Source organism: Scatophagus argus, chromosome 2 (genome assembly GCF_020382885.2).
Source record: "Scatophagus argus isolate fScaArg1 chromosome 2, fScaArg1.pri, whole genome shotgun sequence".
Lineage (NCBI taxonomy): Eukaryota > Metazoa > Chordata > Actinopteri > Scatophagidae > Scatophagus > Scatophagus argus.
In genome coordinates, this window is record NC_058494.1 from 26815887 (window position 1) to 26840236 (window position 24350).

Genomic DNA, 24350 nt, shown 5'->3' on the forward strand with positions numbered 1-24350 from the left:
ATAACTGAGATGATGAATCGATAGCCAAAATAACTTAACTCTTTTGATCGACTAATCGCTCCAGCTCTGAAGTATTTTCCTGATGTTTCCCGTCCAGACAGGAACATTTTAATGTGGACTGAAAAAAAAAATACAATAAAAACAAAATCAATGACGAGCAGCTGGCCGGGAGCCATAGAGGACTTTTTTTATTTGGAGAAAGAAATCTTTGAAATCACTCATTTTTAAAATTCAGTTATTTCATTGAGTACAACATCTAAGTTCTCAGAAAAAGTTAAAATCATGCCTTTAGTCTTTTTATACACAAAAGATGTGGTTTTACGATGACAAGTGATATATATATATATATATTTTTTTATAAAATGACCGTTTCTTCTTCTGACATATTGAACCTCTGTTAAAGAAATATTAATGTAGAAAAACAATGATCAACTTCCCTCCTGATAAAACAAAGAACAGAAAGAAAAGGCATAACACAGTACGTTACAATGCGCTGACATGGCTTCAAAGCACACATATTACAGTACTGTACAAGGGTCCGCCTCAGACAAGATGCACCAAAACCACTTCCACTGCTGAGGATGGATCAAACCTCGGAAACAGCTCAACACTGCTTATTTACCAAAGCCAGACCGCAGCACGGTGTTGGCCACTGGTACATGAGGTAACTATTTCCAAAAGAGCACCAAAGGTTTGGCGTTAAAATTTTTATATAGCTTATAACAACAGCGACTTGGAGGAGTTTCAGTCCAGCTTCTCTTAAATCTCTTTTTTAAAAACGTTCTGCCTCCACAGCGCTGGTGAAACCGACTCTGCACATTAACTTGCAGCGTTCAGAGGCCAATGAGCGCACGCTGCCAGGCCTGCTCCCCGTAAATAAGCAGTTTCTCCACGTTTAAACATTTCATGTCAGTATTTATAGTGAAGTCCAGAAAGAAACGATTTGAATCTACATCTTTGCTGGAGTCACTCTTTTAAATCAAAATAGTCTTGAGTCTTAAAGTGATTTTCTTTTTTTCTTCTTTTTTTTTTTAAGTCAAATCATCCCATAACTGGCAAACTTCTCAAGCTCGAAATGCCTCCCTCGTTAAGGAGGCCCACCTGTGAAATCACGTCAATTAGAAGGCTCTTACAAAGCTTAAGTAAACTACTGAATATCATATAAAGCTTTGACTAACATTAAGGAAAATGAGCAAAAAGCAGGGACACGTAAGGTCTTTATAAGATCACCTTTCAGTGTAAAAAGAAAAAAAACCCCAACAACAACAAGAAAAAAAAACAAATAAACAAACAAACAAACAAAAAAAAAAACAATCTTAGGCCAAATACTTTAGGGGACCACAACATCTATGTCTAAGTAATAAGATGTGCAAACTTAAATGTGCATAGAGATCAAATTGTAATAAATATTAATGTGATAATTATCATCATCACGAGTTTGACTTGGTCAAAACTTGAAGGGGTGATTGTACGTTTTCATGATTAATTTAGATTTATTAAAATATTAAAAATGTTTTTTTTTCATAGTGCTGCGAAAAAAGCTTTTATTGTTTTTTTTTTTTTTAAGCAACAAACACTTCCCATTTATTATTAACCAGAGCCCCAAAAGACAAACACAAACACTTAATAAAAATCCCAATAAAAATCACTGATTTGTCATAGTTATAAGTTTAACTTCCTCTGAATGGCTTTCTCTTTGTTTGTTTTTTTGTTTTTTTAAAGTTCTGCCTTATTTCTGCATCAAAGAATCACATGAGCAACAAATAACAAACTGAGCGTTATAGCGATGTACAGGAACTTTACAGAGAAGTACTTTAGTAAGCTTTCAGAAAAAGTAAACGGATCTATCTTAGCTTTCATTTTCACTGTTTCTTCGTTTGATGTAGCTTAAAAGATGTGAAGCATAATGCCTGTCTTTGGACCACAGAGGTAATTGTAGGTGTGTGTGTGTGTGTGTGTTTGTGTAAAACATGCTGAAATGTTTCCCAAACATTTCAAATGAGAAAATAGTGTCCCTCCGAGCCATCGGGGGCTCGTCTTGGTTCGAGGTATATGATCCTGGGGCCGAGCGCTGGCGCCTGTGGAAAATGTTACAAAGCTGTCTGATGGATGATGGGTGAATTTCATTCACACTGCTGTGCATCACGCCTCCTCCCCCGCCGCCTCCCCCGCCCTCCCCTCCCTGCTGTAGTCTCAATCCGCTCAGACCACTCATCCCTCTGCATCGACCTGTTCATCAACAACCCTTTGTCACCGTGGGTTTGCTCCTGAACAGCGCTGGGCTCCATTCACATTCAGTTCAGTTAAGTCACGAAGTGCATTTTTTCCCTAAATATTCAAAAGTGGGAAAACACTAATGAGGCTTTTAAAGTAAAAGAGAAGCGAATTTTGCTTTCGTTTCCTGTAAGAGAATCTGACCTGGAGTCTTTCTGAAGTTTTCAGCCCCTAACAGATAATAAATGTGACCTGAAAGTGATTGGCTACAGCCGCCTAACAACACATGCTCGACCACAGACTTTTCACTTCCGACCTCCAGTTTATCTCCTGTTTTCATGCTTTTCTGGTGCAGCATAAAACAGCCTTGGGATACCGAAACACTTTTTAAGTCTTTGCCTAAATTTCCAACACTTGAAGCTGACCTGATCATTATACTGACCGTGTATGGATTTGCCTTGAATCTAAATTCAAATTTATTTTCACCTTAACATTAAATGCTGCTACAAAAAAAGAACCAAATCAGGAATGTCAGGATTGATCATTAAGTGTTCTAAAGTGCTATTTAATCAATTCTCTCAGAGTCAGAGCTGTTTGAAGACAGTCAGTGTCATGTTACCTGCAAAGGTGTTTGGAAAATCTTCAGTGGCCTGCAGGCTTCACTTGTTTCCTAATGAAGTCTCCATGTTACATTCCAAATGTGCAGCAGAGCCCCTCCTCTTCGTCTGACAGCACAAAGTGTTTATCAGCTTGTTAGTGGCTCGCAGCCCCAAATCTCTGCATGTAAAAGACTACTTAAAAATCAATGCACTGTTTTTGAGAAAGTATCACTAAAGAAACTACTGCGACTACTGCGATACTCAAGTATCTTAATGTTTTTTACACACCTAGAATAAACAAATGGAAGAAGCCGCTGGACGACGTCTGCTTTAACGCTTGATGACGTGACACTGAACAGAACTGACTCAACTATCAACTTGAATTAAATGAATTGAGGGTGAATAAAACCCAGCAAACCCTTATTTTCCCTAACTGGCATCTCCATATAACTCCAATCCCCACCCTCAACTCCACCTAGAAATACTAAGACTCCTCTCGCCCTCGCCCTCGCCCACTCCCAAACCCGCTCTGTATTCCTAACCTCTTTGGTGACTCTCCGGTGTCTTTGAAACAGGGTTCCTACACATTTCAAAAATTCAAAACTTTTCTCTGCTGAAAAATAACTTTTTGGCTGGATTTTGGATGGCTGTTCAACAGGCTGTGTGATTGTTAGCCACGTTTCTGATTAGCCATCACAGCAACAAATGTCACAAAACAGGAAACGAATAGAAGGACTACAACTACTTAAGATGGACTTCTGCAGCAGGAACAACTACCTTTTTTTTTTTTTTTGATTTTTTACAAACTTTTCCTGGGTTTCTGTGCAATTTCAAAACCTCCTTTAAAATTTATATTGTTTTCAGAGTTCAAAAGTTTGTTCCAACCCTGTGTAGGAACCCTGAATGTTTCATTGAGCTAAACCAGTGGAACCCGATAAGCTTCGGTCCCACCAGAACAAAAGATCAACAAGGCTGTTAGGACCAAATAAGTTTCGGTTCAAGGAATGGGCTCTCTAACCCCCAACCCCCCGTATCTCCCTCTTCTCTCGCTCTAGGTGGAGGAAGCTCCGTGGCTTGGCATGTTGGCCATGCTGCCAACCATGCCAGCCGCGCCAGCCATACCTGAGGGCCCTCCCAGAGCCGGAGGACTGTGCTTGGTAGGTGAGGTCATATCGGGCCCACGCCCCTGGCCTTGGCCCTGGGGGGCGTGGTGGGCGTGCTGAAGGGCATGGCGCTCCAGCAAGGTGCGGTGGGTGAAGGCCCGGTGGCACACGTTGCACTGGAAGGTGCGCTCGGCACGGTGGGTGCGCATGTGCACGTTAAGCGAGCTTTTCTGGGTGAAGCGCTTGCCGCACATGGAGCACTGGAAGGCCCTGACGCCAGTGTGCACCACCATGTGTTTGAGGAGGTAGTCGCGCAGGGAGAAGGAGCGCCAGCAGATGGAGCACTGATGAGGTTTCTGACCTGGAGGGACAGGTGTGTTCAGACACGCAGTAGGTAGAAAGAAAGACTCACACAAAGCAGTCATGTCACACAGCAGTTTTTCCTTCTGTTCACATGGAGTACTAGAGCAGAGCAGAACCCGGCTGATATATGTTTTTCAATTAGAGGTCCACCAATTAGAAGAAAATGAATATTATATTCAAAGAGGATCCTCCATGTTATCATCAATGACTGATACTGGATGGTCGATAAATGAAGTCAGACAGCATCCTGAAATGTGTGCCTGCCAACTCAGAATATTACTAGTATTCATTTGGACTCCACTCGATGAACTGATCATCACTCTCCTTTTAACTCGAGTTTGGTCTCCACCTTCTTGCGAGAGGAATATCTGGCCTTTTGGCCTTATCGGGGCCTGTTTGCTGAAAACAACTCCATGACACCAGTTGTCATAAGAACAACTTCGATCTAAATCTGAGAATAAATGTTCGGTAAAAGCAAAGCAGTCAGGTAGAAGTGTTGGTGATGTACTGATACCACCTTTGTTCTACCAAGTACTTGCATACCAAGTGCTACTTGCCAATACAGAGCATCAGTACTGGTACTCTCACTATAACCTAATTTTAAAGCAGACAGTGTAGAGAGGATGGAGATGGAGACTAATCTGAACTGCTACTAGTGCCTTTCCTCTGCCTACCTGCTCAGCTCGAGACGAGAGTTTAACAACCTGCAGCACAGTACTGACCAATACCAGTACTGACCAATACCAGTATCCGAGCATCTCATGGTCAAGTCGATAAGTAATAATAACTAAACTAAATATGTGATATAAATAAAATAACCAACAATTAACAAGCTGGAGGAGAAGGAGGCAGGTCCTACCGGAGTGGATGAACATGTGCTTGCTGTAGTTCTTCCTGGAACGTAAAGATTTGCCACAGTGCGTGCAGTCAAACGAGGTCTCAGATCCTTGGGAGGAAGGGGAGGGGCCCGCAGAGCAGGCGGAGGTGGAAGGGGGCGGGGCCGGAGTCATCGGAGCTGGGGGAGGAGCCTGCTGCTGCTGACCGGGCTCCGTCCCCGCCATGCTGTCAATGCCACCCATGGGCCCACCCACGTAGAACGGAGCTGGCTGCGACTGGCTCACTGGGTACTGGAAAAGGAGCTGAGGGCGAAGACAATGTCCACTGGATGAAAATACCTGAAAATGAAAATTACAGCCTTCCGAACTTTGCTTAGTTTTGTTTATGCTCACACAGGCAGCGTTAGAACCAACAAAACAAAACAAAACAAGGGGGAGACCATACGATCAGTTTATTAATCACCCGCTGAACTCGCCCACCCTGCTCGCTGTAACGTACATCTGCTTTGTCATTCTTTCTGCTAAAGTCAACTCACATTGTCCTCCACAGCTGAGGAAACTGTTGACGGGTAACATGATGTCAATTACATGAAAGTGATTTGGGTGTTAAGGCTGTCTACAAAATGTGCCACCGGTCAGTTCCAACAAGGACAGGAAACACAACAAATCTTTTCCTCAAATCACTTGAAAAGCTTTCATGCCAGCAACTACATCATTATTTTAGTGAGTTACAAGAAGAGCTAACAAGTACTGTTTTACTAAAGCACATAACAAGTGTTTGCACATGATGTCACTTTATATTACCTTAAATCATAAAATATGTTCCAAACGAAGGCCTGTTTGCACAGTTAAATGTTTACATTGTGTTATTCTAACTATATTCTGAAGTTAAACTTAACAATCCTCTGGTTGCTTCAGGTGTCAGTCACTATCATCATACTCTTCAAGCTCTTTTTAGTGAACAACACGCCACTTCGACCAACCCTGTCATAATTTCATAGCTAATTTTTTCATCAAAAATGAACCCGATGGCAGTCTGTAGTTATAATCAAATCATCTAGACCAGGGCTCGGCAACCTTTAGCATGAAAAGAGCCATTTCGCCCATTTCCCACCAAATTAAAACCCACTCGGAGCCACAAAACCTATTTGACCACTAAACTGAAAATAACACCACATTTAGTTTCCTTAAACTTCTGCTTTATATATGAGAACTATAATATGTTACTTTTATAAAATTAATAAACTTTTAATGAAAAATGACAATTTTTTATTTTCCACTTTTAACAGTGCAAAACACCTAATTCTTTTGTAAGTTGCTTTGAGAGAAAAGTATTTATACATTTATCTTCAAATAAAGGACTGGGACTGGGCAAGGGACGCGTTAATTAACACCGACAATTATTATTCTTTATTTTATTGCGCATTGACACAGTTTTTTTAAGTGAGCAAGTGAGCAACGGACTTTAAAAATAATTATTATAATTAAAACAACAGCGCGATAAAATAATTGTCACCGTTAATTAATTAAAAAATGTTTGCTAATTTCTCACCACATATTAAGCACACTGGTAAACCAGTTTTGTCAGCAGTAAAAGCAAACCAGTCTGTCCATGAGGCATAAACAATCTATTTTCACCTGAAACTTTTCTCTTCTTTGATTCGTCCATTGCTAGCTTAACGCGGGGCCAAAACAAGTCATTTATTTGGCGGCAACAAGTGTAGCAAACAGGACTTGACGGATATTTTGATCAACAAAATATTAAAAGTTTTACGTTAATGTCACAAGATCACCTCAATCTCCAAAGAAATAGCTATTTCAACAAAAAAACCCTGAATAAATAGAATGAAATCAATTTAAATTAAGTGTCCATTATTTATTCACATCATTTTTTCCCCCAAAATATGCTCGCCCTGTCGTAGTCACAGGAGCCACAGAAGACTCCCTCAGGGAAACTGACTCACAAGATAAACTGCATTTCAAAGTTTGGTTGCTATTGTACGAGGGTGAGAAAACCAGCGGCGGTGGGCCTTTTCACCTTTCCCTTTCCACATGGTCACGCATCTACTGTCTAAAGCTTAAAGCGCAAATGCAAGCCCTCTTTTACATTTCCAAAGTCGGCACGACTGTCAGTCAAACTGTGTAGGCAGCACTTTGGAAAAACAAGATAAAATAACTCCAACTCTAACAATGCACTAAAGCTGCATTTAGCTTTCTGTGTTTGCTTCAATGTTCTGACAGTTTTTGTGCAGAGCCGCATTACTTCAGATTGTGTTTTCTGTCAATCACCTCGTTACAGCAAAAACCAGAAGAAACACAGAAGCTGTTTGGCCTAAACGAACGTCCTTTCAACGGAGCGCAACAACAATTCAGCTCGTACGAATGTGATTTCCATATCCTCGTCTCTTCAGATGCTGCGGGTCCAGAAGGCAAACCAGTCACATAACTTATTTATTCATTCAATCGTGGTTAATCTATGTGTCCCCTAACATCTGCAGTATGTCTTTATGTTTCTCTGCTGCCATCATTTACGCTTTCTTGAGATAAAAATATCATCAGCAAAACAATTAAAATTTATACTGATGTGTCCTCACAGCTGCAGCTTTTCAGTCTTGTCTGATTCCCTCTGCAAGTCTCTGTGTCATTAGTATAAATCACAGCCGCAGGATATTTCATTAATAATTATACAAAATCTATCGTCTCAATCTGAGGAAAAATATTTCGGAGGCTTTGAGCAAAAAAAGTCGTCCACGTGCTCTTTCAGCCATCACTCGTGTATCTATACTATCCTTTAGTGTGCTGTATGGGACCAAAACACTGTTGGTGTATTTTTAATGATTCATATGTCTCAAGTGTGCTAAAACTGCTAAAATCTAAAGGTAACCCCAAAAACGTGGAGAGCAGCGTATCACCTGAGTAATTATCTTTGGTTGTAGCTATAGCGACTGTGAGCATATTATTAGCATGTTATTTGGGACACTGACCTGGTTGTTGATGGACTGCGTGGTTGGAGGTGGAGTCAGAGGCTTGTTGACCCTTCCTCTGGGGTTGAACGCCATAGCCTGAGAAGGCTCGCTCTGGGGCCAGAAGCTCTCTGAAAACACCCCCTGCTCATCATAGAAATCCTGAAAGACACACACATTACCACGGATGAAAAATGGGACTACTCAGCTCAAAGATGGTGAGAAAGACAAATCAGCACCCCTGACTTGTTTCTGAACGACTTTTAAAAACGCACATACCGTTCAGTCCTTCACTTCCCCACGCTGGATGCTTACCTGTTCCATAGGTGTTGATCCTGCCCGCGTCTGTGCTCTAACTCCTCTGTTAGAGCACAACTGTTCACCTCAACTAATGAGTGCACTTATTGGAAACCAGTCCCAAACTACACATTCTTCTGCACTATACGTTAAGACCACATCCCTCTATATTTGCACGAACAACCTATTGTTCCCCCAACCCTTCCAATGCATGAGTGCAGTCAACGGAAAGATCAACTCACACAGTGTAGTCTGACCAGTCAGGCTACATTACTGTCAAAACAGTAAAGTCATAAAGGTACGGTTTGAAGTGTGCCTGACAAGATAATCAGACAAGAAATACCAGCATAGATGGAGCTCGTCTAACATGAATCCCAACATGAGGCCATTTTTGTGTTTGTCAGTCAGAAAGTTTAACTGGCTACACAGAGGATTCTAACATGGAGTCAAATGACGTAATATGTGATTTGATATTGCAACTGTGAAACGCATCTTAAAAAATGCATATAAAAATGTATATCAAATTTATCTGAAAAGTCATTTACAAAAGTAACCAGAGGGCCATTTCTGTATGCCTGACTTAATGAATTAAATAACTGAAAAATCGAAGCACATATGGATTCATTGTGCTAATTACACCATTGTAATAAACCACTTCTGCATATGAAGTTGCAATATTAAACAAAAGTGGTCTCAAAAAACCCGGCATTAACCAGCGACTTCGCCACCGTACAAAAGTGATGTCCCACTGTGATGTCATTTGGAGCCAGAGTCTGTGCAGCAGTGATTAGCATGTGGACCCGCAGTATCAGGTTCCCGCCCTTATGCCCCTCTGACCCAATCAGGAGGAGTGCTCGGCTGTCAATCATGAGCAACAAATAACTAATTAAAACCAAACGTATCACAAAAATGAACACCTGAACATACACCAGTGTGATAAGAACACCTGAACATACACCAGTGTGATAAGAACAGCTGTTTGTACAATATGACACCGTAGCCATTTGCATGTGCTCGAGGGGCCACTATGACGCGCACTGGTCACATGCTGCTTCGCTGCCAGCCTTGCTAACCCAGCTTATATTTACTTATGCTAAAAGAAGCTGTCGTGTTGGTTCTCCTCATTTCACTTTGCTATGGATTCTTTTGTAGATTTCTGCTTGAGAAAGCAGAACAGGTAGAGTTTCTTTATTAAAACTGTGGTCAGCCTGTTCAGATGAGTCATTTACATCTAGCTGAGATCCAGTCAGAGAGCGAGCCACATCCAGATGTGCTGTGGCTGATCTGATCACAGCTGCAGAGCATCCTGTGTTCAATCACACCTTACGTTTAGTTGTGTTTTTCCTTATCCAGATGTGACTGTATCTCAAACGGATGGCAAAACCTCCACAGGTTAAAAACGTCACGATTTCATCATATCACCCGACGCTACGGCGACTCGTGTCAGTATCCAAAACGATTTTTGAATTAAGCAATTTTCAAATAGTGGATGCTAACTTACTGGCTTGTGAAGTCTGAATATACAAGAGTCACAGTAAGGAGAGGCAATAGTAAGTATAGAAAATAAAGCTTAAAATATTTGTAGAGGCACATAATTAACTGCAGAATAATCACTGTCCCACTTTGCCATGTGACACACAGTTGTTGTTCGGATAGCACGCAAGAAACAAAGTGCTTCACAGCATGCTGTGTGACGAGAACTGAAGAGCACAACAGAAAGTCCGAAATTTAGATGATTTCAGTGTGTGTTTGGTAAACTGATGATCACACGCTTTGCTTTGCATGAAAAGCAAGAAACGCCTTAACTGCTCCTAAACTGAGTGGATGAGTCCATTTCCAATGTGACTGACTCTGCAGCAGCACTTGTGAGATAACTGACAGGCGAAGCTGAATCCTTTTGACTGTGTGGCAGATGTTCCTTGTGGAGTCTGCAGGGTACAGCAGGCTGCAGCATAAATCTGCTCCTCCACGTTTTTACCTCTACTTACATCAGGACTTGTGACAGAAATGCTGAGAATGAATCCAACACAATGACTTTCCTTCTGAAGCAATTTCCACCAAAAATGTTACCTTGAAATCAAAGCTCAACACTTAAATAGTGAAAGATGTTTTAGACTCTGAGCGTCCTTCTATGAGCAGTAGTTGATAAATTATTAAAATGTTCGATAAAAGTGAGCCTCACGTCTTTAACGTGGTTTTCTTTCATCAGATGCTCTTCTTCACTGGCTTCAAAGGCTGCAGCTCACCTCGGCGTTCAACTCACCTGTCCAAATCCCGCCATGGATTCCTGGGAGCCCTCCTGCTCTCCATCTCGTCTCCCATCCGCCAAGGCATAGACGGACCCATCTGTGTCCTGCACCCCTTCGTCTTTCACCACCACTCCCTCTCCCCCAAGCACCTGGAGAGAAAAAGGTCCATTTTTAAATTCGGAGCAGTGGAGACATCATGTTTACAACAGTGATCCAGCAGATCCAGAACCAGCTAGAGCCCCTTCAAGCAGGTACTAATAAGTTTAACGACCTACAGCAAATATGCAGAAGTCCATAGAATATCAACAAGGCAATTACTGCTGAAGTTAAGACGAGAGCTCCTCTGCAACAGTGCAAAGTGCAGAAACATCTCAGCGATATACGCCAATGCAGTGTGAGAAGAGGGAAAAGCAGAAAAAGAAAGAAAAGCAAACCGTTGCAGCTCTGCATGCCTGAAAGCTGTAACCATGGCAACCCCTCCCCTTATCCCTCTACCTGGAGTCTTAGCGGCTGCCTCTGCTTGCGGCTGTGGCTCGCCCCCCTGTCTCTGTCTCCGTCTCTTCCCCGCTCTCTCCCGTCCAAGTCCTCCTCCTCGCTGTATCTGTCCATCCCCACCAGCTCATCAGAGAGGTCAGTTGTGTTGCCGCGGAGGCTGTCCCTGCCGATGCTGTCCACACTGCCCACGCCGGAGCCGCAGCCTGCCGAGAGGTTCCCTGTGCTACTGGTGCTGGCTCCATTGGCCGACTGCGCCAACAGGTCTCTGAGCTTGTACCTGACGTCCTGAGTGCAGCTGGAGCTCTGCTTCATGAGGATTGCGCCGGCCCCAGAGCCCAGTCCGTCACCGCCACACATGGAGCCGGGGCCCATGTCGCCAAGCGCCATCAGACTCACGGTGTTAGCTTGCTCCATCGGGCCTGGGCCGCTCTCACTGACACTGACGCTGGCACCCCCCAACCCCCCGCTCATGTTAGTCGCCCCGCACTCAGTCATGAAGTTGGAGAAGTTGGCATAACCTCCACCCCCACCTGCGCCACCAACAGAACAGCTTCCACTTCCGCCTCTCTCTGCCCCCTTCCCCTCCCCGCGCTCTTCTTGTTTCGGGAGAACTCCTCCGAGCATCCCTCTTCCTGCCGCTGCCGCCGCCGCCGCCGCAGCTGCGCTCGCCGCCCCCGCCGCCGCCTTCCTCTGAGAGATGATCTGGGTGCACTCGTCGATGACGGTCTTGATCTGCAGGATGCTGGCAGCAGTGAGGATGCAGAGGGCCTGCGACTGCAGCACCACCAGCGAGCCGCTGTACATGAAGTCCACGAGCTGCTTCACGGTCTCGGCGGGCACCAACGGTGGCACGGAGATTTCAGAGTGACCCAGCAGCAGCTTGTCCTGGAAGAAGGGGCTGCCAGCTGCCAGGACGCAGGCGTGGGCGCGTAGCGAAGCATCGTGTATCCGCACGGTCACATCACAGAAGAGGCCTTCGCGCCGCTGCGTTCGCAGAGCTTCCAGCACCGACTGGCTGGAGTTGTGAAGGTGGATGTAGTGCACGGTCTCTGTGCCGGGCGCCATGGGAGGAGGGGGCGAATCGCTGGGGACGGGGTGGGAGTGGGGGTGGGGGAGGGGGGGTAGGTGTCTGGGGTTTTGCGTCAGCTTGAGGACTGAGGAGGGCAGGGAGAGAAACGGGTCCAGTGCATGGGCCACGGTGGGTCCGCGTTCCCCTCAAACAGTCATGAGTCCGATGGAAGCTTTCAAACCGCTGCTAAGCTGTGGTTTAAGTGAAGAGTGAGGAGCTGCCTTTGTGGTCCTGAGTGGGAGTGACGCTAAGAGGTTGTTTCCACCAGCGTCAGCGTCTCCGGGAAATCTCTGTGGAAAGAAATCAAGTGATTAAACACGACGCTGTTGTGCTAAATGCTTACATTTATTCATCAGTGTTCTCTTTGTGTTTGTGTTCTTGAACGATGCAGAATTCGTCGGTCCAACAGATCATCAACATGTCACACTGGCACGTTGAAAGCTGTTAGTTGCAGCCCTGGCTTACAGCTTGTACACTCGTTCGATTCATGTTGGTGCCAAGTCAAACAGTTGTGTGAGAAGGTGCCGGAGGTGTCACCTGAGAGACTGCTAATCAATCAACAAATAAGTCGCGTGCAGCCCACCTGTTTTGGACAAATGACAGCACGTGCGGTGCGCGAGTCCAGCACTTCCTCGGGTCAGTTTATTTGGCTGCTCTGCACAGCGGGTGGCCGGTAACGCAACGCCGAAAGTAATGTGACTGTTAGTTGTGCTAAACAGACGCTCTCGCAGTGAGGTAGCATGAGCCGAACAATGGAGAAAGAGCTCCTCGGCTGAATGTAACTGCCAGCTGCAGCGGAGTAAACAGGTTACTGAGCAGTCGACGTTAGCCGCAGCAACAAGCGAACAGGTTAACGGTGACAAGCTAAGTTAGCTAGCGTTAGCTGTTGACATTAGCCGCTGAACACCCGAACGGAAATCTGCACGAAATGCCCACGTTCACACATGCAAACCGAGCATCGTCATCGACTAAACACGAACGTGAATTGTTAAATATCAAATGCATACTGGCAACGTGCCTAGCATAACATAAAGGCGGCTGTCGGAGCTCGCCCCCACGCTCCGATACAATGCTAAGCTAGCTAGTTTACGCGCTAGCTAGCGCAATTTGCAAGACACAACTAGTAAAGTTAGCACGCCAGCTAACGCGCTACCTCCCTTTTCTGCACACAGCCTGTTTAACGCTCTCGGGGCTGACTGCTAGCCTCGCTGCATGTTGTTAAATCGTGACTACCTACCTGCAATGTGCAGTGACACTTCGGCGCTTATAAATTTCAGGCAGATGGATGCAGCAGGAAGCTCTCAGTGTAACGCACCCAACCCGGTGAGAGCTGCAAACAAACACACACACACACACACACACACACACACACACACGGACAGGCACAAAAAGGGATGTGGACTTTCTTCCGCTTAACGGCAGCTAAACCACCACCAGCTCTCACTGTACTGTAAACGCGGCGTTTTTTCTTACGATAATCCAGACGGGCAGGCTCACACCCTTCACAAAGTAGGACACATTCCGACACACACACACACACAGGACAGGAACGCGTGTAAATACGTGTAAACCCACCCGTGCACACCCAGGCTCTCCAGAAAACAAACCCTGACAAGAGGATGTTGCGCACAGACAAACATGAACTGTGACATGTGCATTCATCAGCACTAAAGAGTGTGCCAAGATTCACGCTGCGGGATCAGATCTCTGTTGGTGGTTGGACTTCAGTGACGGTGGCAGCAGGTCTCATGGACCGGGGACAGCCAGAGTCCAGGTCTCGTGGACCGGGGACAGCCAGAGTCCAGGAGCAGCGTGTACTTTGGACGGGAGAAGGCTTGTGAGGTGAGTAACGCAGTGCTGCACAGCCCAGACACGACTGAGACCAGATCTGCCACTCAGCTAATTAACTGACCGGTCAATCGAAACCAAATTAGCTGTCGGCTCTTTGGTAAATTCATCGTTTTCAGTCATTTCTCACTCGAAAATGCCGAACATTTGCTGGCTTCAGCTCCTTAAATGTCAGGCTGCTTTTACTTGTCGTTTATGACAGTGAATGAAAAGTCTTTTTTGGACTTTTGGTTCCCTGACAGAAGCAATGTGAAGACATTTTACAGACTAATCGATTAATCGTGAAAGCAATCAGCAGTTTAACTGATAATGTAAATATCTGTTAGTGTAAACTAGTGAGGATCTGTCTTTGCAGGATGAAGAGTTGAAGTCTGGCACACGTGGAAAACTTCTTTTTTCCTAAGCTGACCTAAAATCACAGCAATGGGCCTTTTTAAAAATCTTTTCCTGGCATCTAAAGACTAAATGAGGTATTGATTATATAATAAATTTTAAAAAACAAACGCTGATGAAAGGCAGCACGACCTGTAGGTAGCCTGCAAGTGGCCAATCACTTTGCTTTATTCTCGATCAAACCAAAGTGTTGTGTTTCCCAAGAAATACTGAGAAACACCAACGTCTGTCGGTTGAAAGGATTCTTCCTGATATTCATAAAAGTAAACAGAACCTCATTAGTCCAGATGACGTGCTGGTTTGAAAGTGGTGGTCTTGACAACAAATACGTCTTGACTCCTCCACCGAATACAGCTGGTAGATCCTGAGCTTGTATTGGAGTTAATGCTGAGCCAAAACACACACGACGAGAAGCTCTTTTCTCTTTGCTTTTGTTGCGTTGCCTGAGTGCAACACGTTTTCTGCACCTGACACGAGTCTACCTGTCCAGCGTCACAGCTTTAGGCCGCTTGGAGGTTAAGAAAGAGACACCAGGGTTTACTCCACGACAAAATATAATTTAATGAATTCACTTTTCACTGTGTGGATCACAAATCTATGTTGATGTAAAAAAAAAAGGAAGAAGAAGAAAGAAAAGAAGATGATCCAGTGCTGTCCTTTGTCTTAATGTAAGGCATGCAGTCTCCACAGAGCTTTGGACATTGAAAGCTACAGGTCATTACAGACGGACACACTGACACTCAGCCACAAATACACACGAAAGCGCTCATAGTGTCCACTCCTTCGTCGGGGGCCCCGATAAACATTTATTCTTTGCGCATACAATGAGTAGAAGTGGGATTCATCACAACACCAAACGTTTAGTAGTTCACAAATAGCAACAGGATACGCTAACACGTCCACTTGGGCCTCGTCTGCCCTCTCGGCCCCCTCAGAGGGATAAATGCGATGGTGCCGCTGGAATACTTTAGCATGTGAGTTACACTGATAGTTACACAAAAAAGGGGGTTAGTAGCAGATTAGCACGTTGTGTGAGCATGTTGCACATGAAATGAGGATGATTTTAACAGCCGTGACTCTTGCATTCAACCCTATGCAGCGAGCCCTTTTGGACCTGGTTTTCTGAACCAGCGTAAAGCCTGTAAAAATGAGTTTTCATCATTCAGCGAGAAGGACGTCCTTCATTTGGAAGTTACATTGAAATGCTGCTGTTGTGACTCCCATATAAAAAGTGCAGACATTTTCTTGCGTCTGTGGTGCAAAACTCCTAATGACCTCTGGGATTCAAAGTGGCCTCAGCTATATAAATACAATTATATATTTGCCTCCATATAAAAATAAAATTAGCAATACACATATATTGCACACCTAATGAGTTTAGATTTATCAGATTGCTGACAAGCTAGTGAGGAAAATGTACAAACATGGAAATAATAAACCCTCTGGTGCAGTATAAATAAATACTTAGATATTCAGTTTTAATTCCCTACGCATGCAGCATGTCTCTCTGGCTGTGGGGGGCCCAGGTGGGGCAGAGGTGGAGTCACGGCTGCCAAGGGGAGGCGGAGTCGGGCTGTGCGGCGGGTGAAGGTCACGGCGGAGCAGCAGGTCGTTCTCGAAGACAAAATGGGGCGGAGCTCCTCAGTGCTGCTGCGCTTCCTGCTCCCTCTGGCGGCAGCCCACGGCCGTGATGAGGGCGGCCCCCTTGCCGCTGCCGTCCTCGGAGAGCAGGAAGTTGACGTCACATTTTGGGGCGAGTTCCTTCACCGTCTGCTGGAAGATCCGAGAGAAGCTGAGGGAAGAGAGAAACAGGAAGTTGTGGTTATGGAAACAAATGAGAGACGCTTTCTAGTACAAGCAGCAAGCAGATCTGTCACCCCGACTGCAGTGAGCTGACGAAGGCGAGCGAAGTGCATTTAGGTGCAGTCAGAGCAAACGCATTAACAGACTGGCTGTGTCTAAATACAAAAGAAAATAAAGTTGCTTGCAGGATTGTTTAGGTAAAACAGTTCAGAAATTCAGGCAGTTTTTAGCGTGGAAAAACTTGAAGCGAGTGCCATCCACTCCTCTGAAATGATGGATACGAGAAAATGAAAAAAGATAAAACCTTTGCAGCCTGAGGAAACCCAATACGCACTGTAGTGTTTTAGAATGAATGGACCCCTTTTCCCCCGAACACGCCCCCCATTATTATGTTCTTATCCCGTGTCTTACTGTGGGTGCAGCTTGTAGAGCGTGCCGTCCACGCCCACGGTGATGTCCAGGTGGTCCAGCCGTCTGTTCTCACGGATCTTGTCCACCACAGCAGCCATTCCGGCTCCGCAGATCTGAGCCGCGCGGCGGGACACCGTGCCGCACACCTCTTTAACGATAATACTGTCATCACAGGTGCTGTCGAGGCCCAGCTGCTGCAGGATCGCCCTGACCTGCAGCAGCGCCAGACGATCGCTGTGGAGGGGGGAGGAGGCGGTGTCAGAGGTCAGCCAACAGCAGGAGAGTCACCGGATACCTCACAGCTGTTCCCACAGGCTGAGGTAGGCTTAAACAGTGTATAAACTCCAGTGGTCACATTGCATCCCCCTCCTCCTCTCATACCAAGGTGTGTTATTCCCCCGCCCAGATGCTACGTTTCTGCCAAAGCGTGTGCTCTTAAGCACCTCTCGATCATACTGCTGTGTTTCTGTATGTCTTAGCCTCAGACTGCGTAGAAGCACTCATACGTCAGGAATGTCACAGCGCTGCCAGCTGTTTGGCTGTTTCTTCCTTCAGGCAGCCACCATTTGTCATTCATTTCGCTAAGTATTAAAACAAACCTGTTTGATATACTGGGATAATCCGTCTCCCACAAAACCATGTTTGCTTTGAGAAAAACTGTTTAAATATTTAAGTTGTAATTATGCGATTGTGTTGTTGTTAGTACAGATTTATTTGTAACAGACTGCTTTGCGTTATCACACACGTACAATGGAAATATGCCGGAAAATGAAAACAGTTTAAGTTTCATTTTGCCCGGGAGGGAGGAGAAGCTCGCCGGCGGCTTTGGAAAACGATTGGTCCCATTTGACTTTTACTAAATGGACTGAACACGCAGAACTACCAGCCAGAATGTTTGTACATTTTGATTTGAGCTTTTAAAATTTGCCTGTAGGAATGAAGGGGATATTGTGTTAAAGGGACAGTTCAGCCCAAAATCTCCTTGTACCTGTAGTGATGTTTATCGATCTAGATTGTTTTGGGGTTTTGGAGATATTAGACTTTTTAGATCTCTTTAGCAGCGATTTCTCCTCATTTGCTGCTGAAAATTATTCTGATTTAAATGTATGAACGTCTCTTCTGAAATCAGAACATGTTTACTACCAAATGCCTCACAACTTGAAGGTGGAATTAACCCTTAAATGTACCTTTAAATGTGACAGGAGTTTGTAACAGACACCACAGCTAATCGTTGAGGATGTGGCGATGACTACGGCGAGTACTGCTGAAGCAGCTGAGGTAATACGTGTCACATGATTCACTCACCTCTCTATCTGTGACAGGAACTTGGTCTCGAAGATGCCCCTGGTCTTCAGCGTCTCAGAGATTTGTCCCCGGAAGAGGAAGCCGCGCTTGGTCAGGTCGATCAAAATCTGCCTGACGATCTCTCCGAGGTACATACCGCTGCACATCTTCTCGTATCTGACGCGTTGGAACGAGACAAAGCTCAGTCAGCAGTTAGATAACGAAACAGATATCTGTTCATATCTGTAATATGATTTGACAATCAAGTATTTGAACATTGGATCACTATCAGAGGTGCTCAGACTGGCTATGATGACGCTCAGATATATTTTGATAGGAGGTTTCTCGACCTTTGTTTGCCTTCGTTGAGCGAGTTCTCGTCCACCGCCTGGTCGTACTTCGTCCTGATGTCATCCAGGCAGCCGTTGTCTCCAAACGCCCCCCACTCCATGTTGACACACATACGGCCCTCGGTTCCCCCGACTATCTCGATGTTCTTCATCTCTTCCATGTAACAGGCGTTGCTGCCTGTCCCTGAGAGGACACACAGCCAACAGGACTCAAAAACCCTGAACGCGTTTCACCTCATTTCCCAAAGCTCTCTGCTGAACCCGTACATTGGAAGCACGAATCCATCTGCTCGTGTTTCCTACCGGTGCAGCAGATCGCCACAAACCAGGACGGTGTGAAACAGTAACGTACAAGTTTACAGTACAGGTTCATAACAAATATGTAGATTACACTGTTATTATGAGATGGTGCTAAACTCACCTGCGATCAGCCCCACCTCGCAGGTGGGCTCCTCGTATGCACAGGTCATCATCGTCCCCACCGTGTCGTTCACTATGGCAACCACGTCCAGCTCAAACTCCTGAGATTTAAACGCGGACAGAAGAACGATGAAGCTACACGTATGTCGTCGCGTTACGCAGATCTCACTATTCAAGACGCATGCTTTGTGTTATAATCGAGTTAGTCAACGTACAGCGTGGAGTTCAAGTCACGTTACTTTCACGTCGTTAGAGCTTTTCTGCTGGGTACAAATGATTATTTCCACCAAAACTAAACTCTGTTATAATATGTCAAATCACTTAATGTTTTCACTCAGCTTTAAAGCAAAGTAAAAACCATCTTCCACATCCAACAACTGTTGAATGGGCGTGCTGACAGAAGGGTTAATATCAGGCTTGGAGGCTTTTCAAACACCACACTGAGCACAATACGGTTCGGTTACATTCCTATACAGACACAGTCACATTAGCAAAACAAGTTGTGGAACTCAGGAGCTGCACCAAACACAGAATATCATCCCTGTCATCACTGCACTAATGCTGAGCCAACACTGCAGACACACTCCTCCACAACATCTGACTGTGGGTCTTCCAGGTGTTATGACATGCTGCTACAACAGCGATCACACACTGCTCCAGTCCCATGACGCTTTACCTGCCACTTAATGATTTATGGTCTCTTAATACTTACTGGATTCTCCATCTAAAAGGGTGAAATCGGTGTCAGAAACTCGAAAGTGGTGGCATGAATAAACACATTGTGTCCTGAATACAACACAGATGGATTCATCAGCGCAAAAAAGTTTTGTTTTACGATGGGTGACTGCTGTGACGTACATGTCACACTCTAACAGGTGCTGTTAAGGTTGCACAGTAGCAGTTAAGTGTTAAGTGCTATTATGCACAGCAGGCTGACAGGTAAAACAGTTCTGTTGTATTACTGTTGCCTTTTTGCCAAAGGAATTTTCGAAAACACTGCTGCAGGTGTTGGTCGAAAGCCAGCAGACTGCACCTGTCGGATGGCACTCAAACCTTTTGTATGAAGGCAACATGAGACGGCAATCTGTGCTGCAAAGAGGACACATTTTGCTCAAATCACACGTGGTGCATCAGCCTTAAATCTTGACCAGGCGAGGCGCCAGGATTTAAAATTTGCATGGACTTTTTAACTACAGAAGTTAATGCTGTTTGCCTTCCTTTTGAAAGTTTCTCACCAGTCTCACTGAAACAGAAATGACTGATATCATTCTGTGAAAGACGAGAAGCACGTGTGGTTACAACACTTCAGTAAAGCATTTTCAGTGCAGAGATATTTTAGTATTTCCCGTATTTTATCATTTATCATTTATTCCAAGCAGAACTTTATGGCTCCAGGTTGTTTGAAAATGTCATGATGATTTTTCACTGTGGGCAGACCAACACATCCACTCATTTACAGATTGTAACTCCGTCTAAGGAAATATCATCATGTTTGGATGATAGGGCTGGACTGTTTTTCGTTTGAGTTGATTGCAAACAGATCGACTGCAGGGTGAGCTCGACTGGGCTGCCAGTTGATAAGCTCGTCTCATCAGAAACTGTCTGCAGGTGTCAAGTCGGACTTTGTTTTGCCTGCGTAAAATGGTCTGTTGTGATTGGTCCAGACTTCACGCATGAGAGTAGCCTAAAAAATTATGTCTTTTTCTTTCTTCTTATAAAGGGAAACAATTCTTTTGAGGTTTTCTTGCATATTTCATTATCAACAGTTAAGACACTGAGGACGGGCCAAGTCAACAATGTGACTGTTCTTGACCACACGTTGCAGAAAACAACTTCAGTGGTGCATCTGCTAAGCTGAAAGTTAATTTAAACCAGCAGTTTAATGCTATAGAGTATAGATCAGTGGCTTTCAAAGTGGGGTCCGACACCCCCTGAGCTAATCACTTTAAAATTAACATTCTTTTTGATAGGGCTTTGACCTCACTAAAGGATCCAACTAACTTTCTTCCTGTGGCAGCACGACAATCCCACAGATTTGTTTATGTTGCAGGGGTTCTGATACGACGATGATCAGATTCTGTTTGCGATTACCTCTTTCCTCTTGATCGCTTCCCGAAGAAGCTCCACAACATCTTCACCTTCACAGTCTGTGGCCTTGAAGCCTTTGGTCCAGGTTACGAGGATACCCTGCAGAACACAGCACACTTACTGAGGAACATCTCAAAATGCTGTTGGGACAGCATGACGCTGATAAAAATCATCTGAAGGGTGAAGAGATTCGAGCAGCCTTGTAACTGAGACTTCACCTCCTGAAACCCTGAACAAGATGGGAAAATATCAGTAAGAGCAAAGGATATTGAGTGCTGCCATGACCTTCATCAGGGTTTGTGGTGTAGCCTCCCTTTGCATTGATATTTCTGACAAACTTGGATGGCACCCAGAAAAATTGTGAGCTATTTTTGAGAGTATTGGTAAAGAACGTACTGCATCCAAGCTGGTCTGATGGCAGGGGAAGGAGAAGGTGAAACCCAGCGGCAGCCGAGCGCTCTTCATTCCCATGTAGTCCAGGAAGTCGGAGATGCAGTGCACAATGTGGTCAAAGAGCTGGAAAGAGACGTAATTTTAACTTCCCTGTCTTTGACGAGACATGAGATGTTAAGATGCATTCAGACGGTGATGTGAAGAAGTAAATCTGCTTCTCGAAGGAAATGAAAGCAAATGAGAATTATTTCCAAATAAGCATAAACTCCACGGGAGCAACAGAGAAATTAAAACTGGAAATCGTTACCTCTTCTCCTGTGCCCTGCATGACTTCTATGGGAATGGCGTAGATTTTGTTATGCATCTCCACTGATCGCCTCTTCCCGCTTCGAATCTTTACCAGAAGCACCCGGAAGTTTGTGCCGCCGAGATCCAGAGCGAGGAAATCTCCGTTCTCTGTGTTACAGGAAAAGCCTTGTCACCTTAAGGCACATGTCACTCACTCCTTTCATTGTAATGATTATATTGCTTAGAGAAAGTCTACTGCATTAAGTAACATGTGAGAACCTACCTGAGTCGTGATCACAGCGTCGGATAGTGTGACAATAGTTTTGGAACACTACCAAGTCAAACTATTTAATATTAAGTATAGCTTAAGGCGCCTCAACTGAACAGTAGCAACGTCTGTCAATATCAGAGCAATTTTGGAGTGCACCATTAACTGCACAAAATAAATGACTTGCCATCTAGTTTGACGTGTTCCTGTATGATGTAGCCTGATGTGTGACACAGCTGATGAACATTTCTAAAACGCAGTCGAATCTCTTGAGTAAAAAACAGTTTCAGGTAGTTGGTTAGCAGAAAACCATCTAACTGTACGCTGTCTTCAAAGTGATTGAGGCTGTATTGTCCGCCTGAACTCTTCTTTTGAACTTGAACTGTCTGTCTTAGAAAGCACAAGTTGATTTTTGTCACTTTGAAGCGAACAGAAGACGTAATCGATCGCTCATTTGTCACCTGATAAGCTGAGAATCACGTTTTTAACATTTGTTTCCCTTCCCTTTAAGTGTAGTAAGAGGGCGGAACCTTTACTTCAGTGCTTCAATAACACTGCTATTAACCCTACTATCAGGTAATAAATCAAATCTGGTTCATTTAGAAAAGACATTTAAAGGGACAGTTCCCCCCCAAATCAAAACTACATATGTTTCCTCTTACCTGCCGTGCTGTTTATCCATTCAGATAGTTTTGGAGATATCGGCTCTAGAATATAATTAAACTACATGCTATCTCACTTGTGGTGCTCAAAGCACCAATAACCCAACCCAACAATCTTTAAGAGAAAATCATGTTGTCCTCATGGTACTCTAGGTAACTCACAGACCTTGTTCTGAGCAGTTTCATGTAGGAACTGTTTTCTTTCTGTGTCATTGTGCATCTGCTGATGAATGAGAGGTTAGCTAACTAAGCTAATGTTTACATCCCACCCTGTCACGAGCACAAGCCCCTTGTGGATGAAGATGATGCACTGCACACCAAAACACCAATCTAGATGGATAAACCGCACTACAGAAAAAACGTGTATTTTTCATTTTTGGGGTGTCACTTTAATGTAATCTTTACTGTCCTTACTGTGTGGTAGTACTAGTACTATAGTAGTACTGGATCTGCTATGGCTCTTTCTAGTCACCTGTTCCATCTGGTGTACTTCGTACAAAGGTTGGCAGCATTTTGACGGTGGCCTCCTTGTGGCTGTCCTTCTTGAGGCCTCTTTCGATCTCCACCCTCATGCGTTTCTTCACCTCCAACAGCTGGGATTTGCTCAGCCGGAATTCTGCCAGAGTTTGCTGAATCTGGCGCGACTGCTCCGTCAAACGGTACGCCACTGCTGTCACCATGGCTGCGCCTTTCCCGCTGCCACTCTCGGACAGCAGGAAGCGGACATCTGAGTCTGGGACCAAGCGCCGCACCGTCTTGTGCAGACGGCGGGCGTATCTGTTCAGAGAGAAGAAGATGTCTTCAGAGCTGCCACAAAATCCAAAATTTAATCTTTGCTGAGCTTTTAAAACCAAATCTTTTCACACGTTTCTTTTCTCTGCGGTGATGGAGCGGGCTGTTAATCTTAACATTAACTTGGATTTGCTCTAATGAAGATATTTATCACAGTAAATAACCGATCCAATGGTGAGAGCATTTTCCTGTATTTTAATATTGTTCTTATGTGTTAAATAACTGATTTAGTTGGGGCGGCACGGTGGTGCAGGGGTTAGCCATGTCTCCTCATAGCAAGAGGGGTCCAGGTTTGGATCCCGGGCCGGGCTCTTCTGTGTGGAGGTTGCATGTTCTCCCCGTGCCTGTATGGGTTTTCTCAGGGTTCTCTGGCTTCCTCCCACACATTAGGTTAATTGGCTAGGTGACGGATAAGCGGTAAGGAAAATGAATGAATGAACTAATTTAGCTTTTAGTTACAGTGTTTGGCTTAAAAATGTCATCATCACATTTTTATTCAGCTGAAATAAATGCTAATATTGTCTTCCTTCCCTAAGACCAGATCAGATCTTGAAAAATCTTTTATGAAGAGACATCATGTCACTTGAAAACAGCAGAAGCGATTTGGATTCATTCCATTTAAAGACTGATTTATGGGAATCTGAAGTCTTCCCACTGTCTGGTGTACATCCTTTTTATTCCACAGAGGATCACTGCATTCTGCTGTTGATGTTTATTTTTCGGTGGTGTTGGGGGTTCTTTCAGGCAAACATGGAGGCTAATACAGAGACATGAAATCCCCACTGTCAGTATGAAGCATTGATGGACTCTCCACGCTGCTCTGCCCCATCGTAACAAATACTCACTGAGGATGCATCTTGTAGAGGGACCCGTCGATGCCCACGGTGGTGCGCAGGCGTGCGACTCCCTTGTTCTCCTTCAGCCGGGAGAGGATGCCTCCCAGCGTTGCGGCAATCAGATTGGCCGAACGGAAGGATACGATGGTGCACACGTGCTGCACAGCCAGACAGTCTTCATCCGAAGGCTCCACCCCGAGCCTCGTCAGGATCTCCATGCATTTCTTCAGTCCTTCTTTAGTCCTAAAACAACAAGTGCTTCTAGTTATCAAAGCTCTCATCCCTGCAGCTGAGGAAAAGCTAAAACCAGCAACATGACCCAGGGT

The 24350-nt window shown here is 44.7% G+C and overlaps 2 protein-coding genes across 8 annotated transcripts in view; one reads left to right on the forward strand and one right to left on the reverse strand.

The window, feature by feature from the left end:
• Positions 1-151: 151 nt before the first annotated feature.
• zbtb45 (zinc finger and BTB domain containing 45) lies at positions 152-13863 on the reverse strand. 6 transcript variants are annotated; one of them, XM_046374805.1, is made up of 7 exons: positions 13426-13863; positions 11120-12478; positions 10639-10773; positions 8100-8240; positions 5139-5418; positions 3936-4277; positions 152-2078 (listed from the first exon to the last, which is right to left on the reverse strand). In XM_046374805.1, the coding sequence occupies exons 2-7, from the start codon at positions 12182-12184 to the stop codon at positions 1888-1890; spliced, it is 2154 nt and encodes a 717-aa protein (XP_046230761.1). In that variant the 5' UTR covers positions 12185-12478; positions 13426-13863; the 3' UTR covers positions 152-1887. The 6 variants fall into 6 exon arrangements, with proteins under 6 accessions (XP_046230761.1, XP_046230725.1, XP_046230742.1 ...); XM_046374769.1 differs by having other exon boundaries at positions 5139-5454; XM_046374786.1 differs by having other exon boundaries at positions 5139-5454; positions 13764-13849.
• The window catches only part of myom2a (myomesin 2a), a 49319-nt gene continuing 38822 nt past the window's right edge, over positions 13854-24350 (forward strand). Inside the window, exons 1-4 of one of the 2 annotated variants that reach the window (XM_046374700.1) lie at positions 13854-13962; positions 13994-14030; positions 16818-16963; positions 17966-18076. In XM_046374700.1, the coding sequence (XP_046230656.1) occupies positions 13937-13962; positions 13994-14030; positions 16818-16963; positions 17966-18076 (320 nt within the window). In that variant the 5' untranslated portion in view covers positions 13854-13936. Of the gene's footprint in view, positions 13963-13993; positions 14031-16817; positions 16964-17965; positions 18077-24350 lie in introns of those variants that run through there. The other variant, XM_046374718.1, reaches the window with a different exon arrangement.

What these genes read in the sequence shown, in the direction of transcription:
- zbtb45 (XM_046374769.1), bottom strand. Translation starts at nt 12,184, where the DNA reads ATGGCGCCCGGCACAGAGACCGTGCACTACATCCACCTTCACAACTCC. An exon ending in GGCAGCCGCTAAGACTCCAG is followed by an intron (nt 10,774 to 11,119) that starts GTAGAGGGATAA and finishes TTTTCTCTCCAG; the next exon opens with GTGCTTGGGGGAGAGGGAGT. An exon ending in GCACATGTTCATCCACTCCG is followed by an intron (nt 4,278 to 5,138) that starts GTAGGACCTGCC and finishes CTGTCCCTCCAG; the next exon opens with GTCAGAAACCTCATCAGTGC.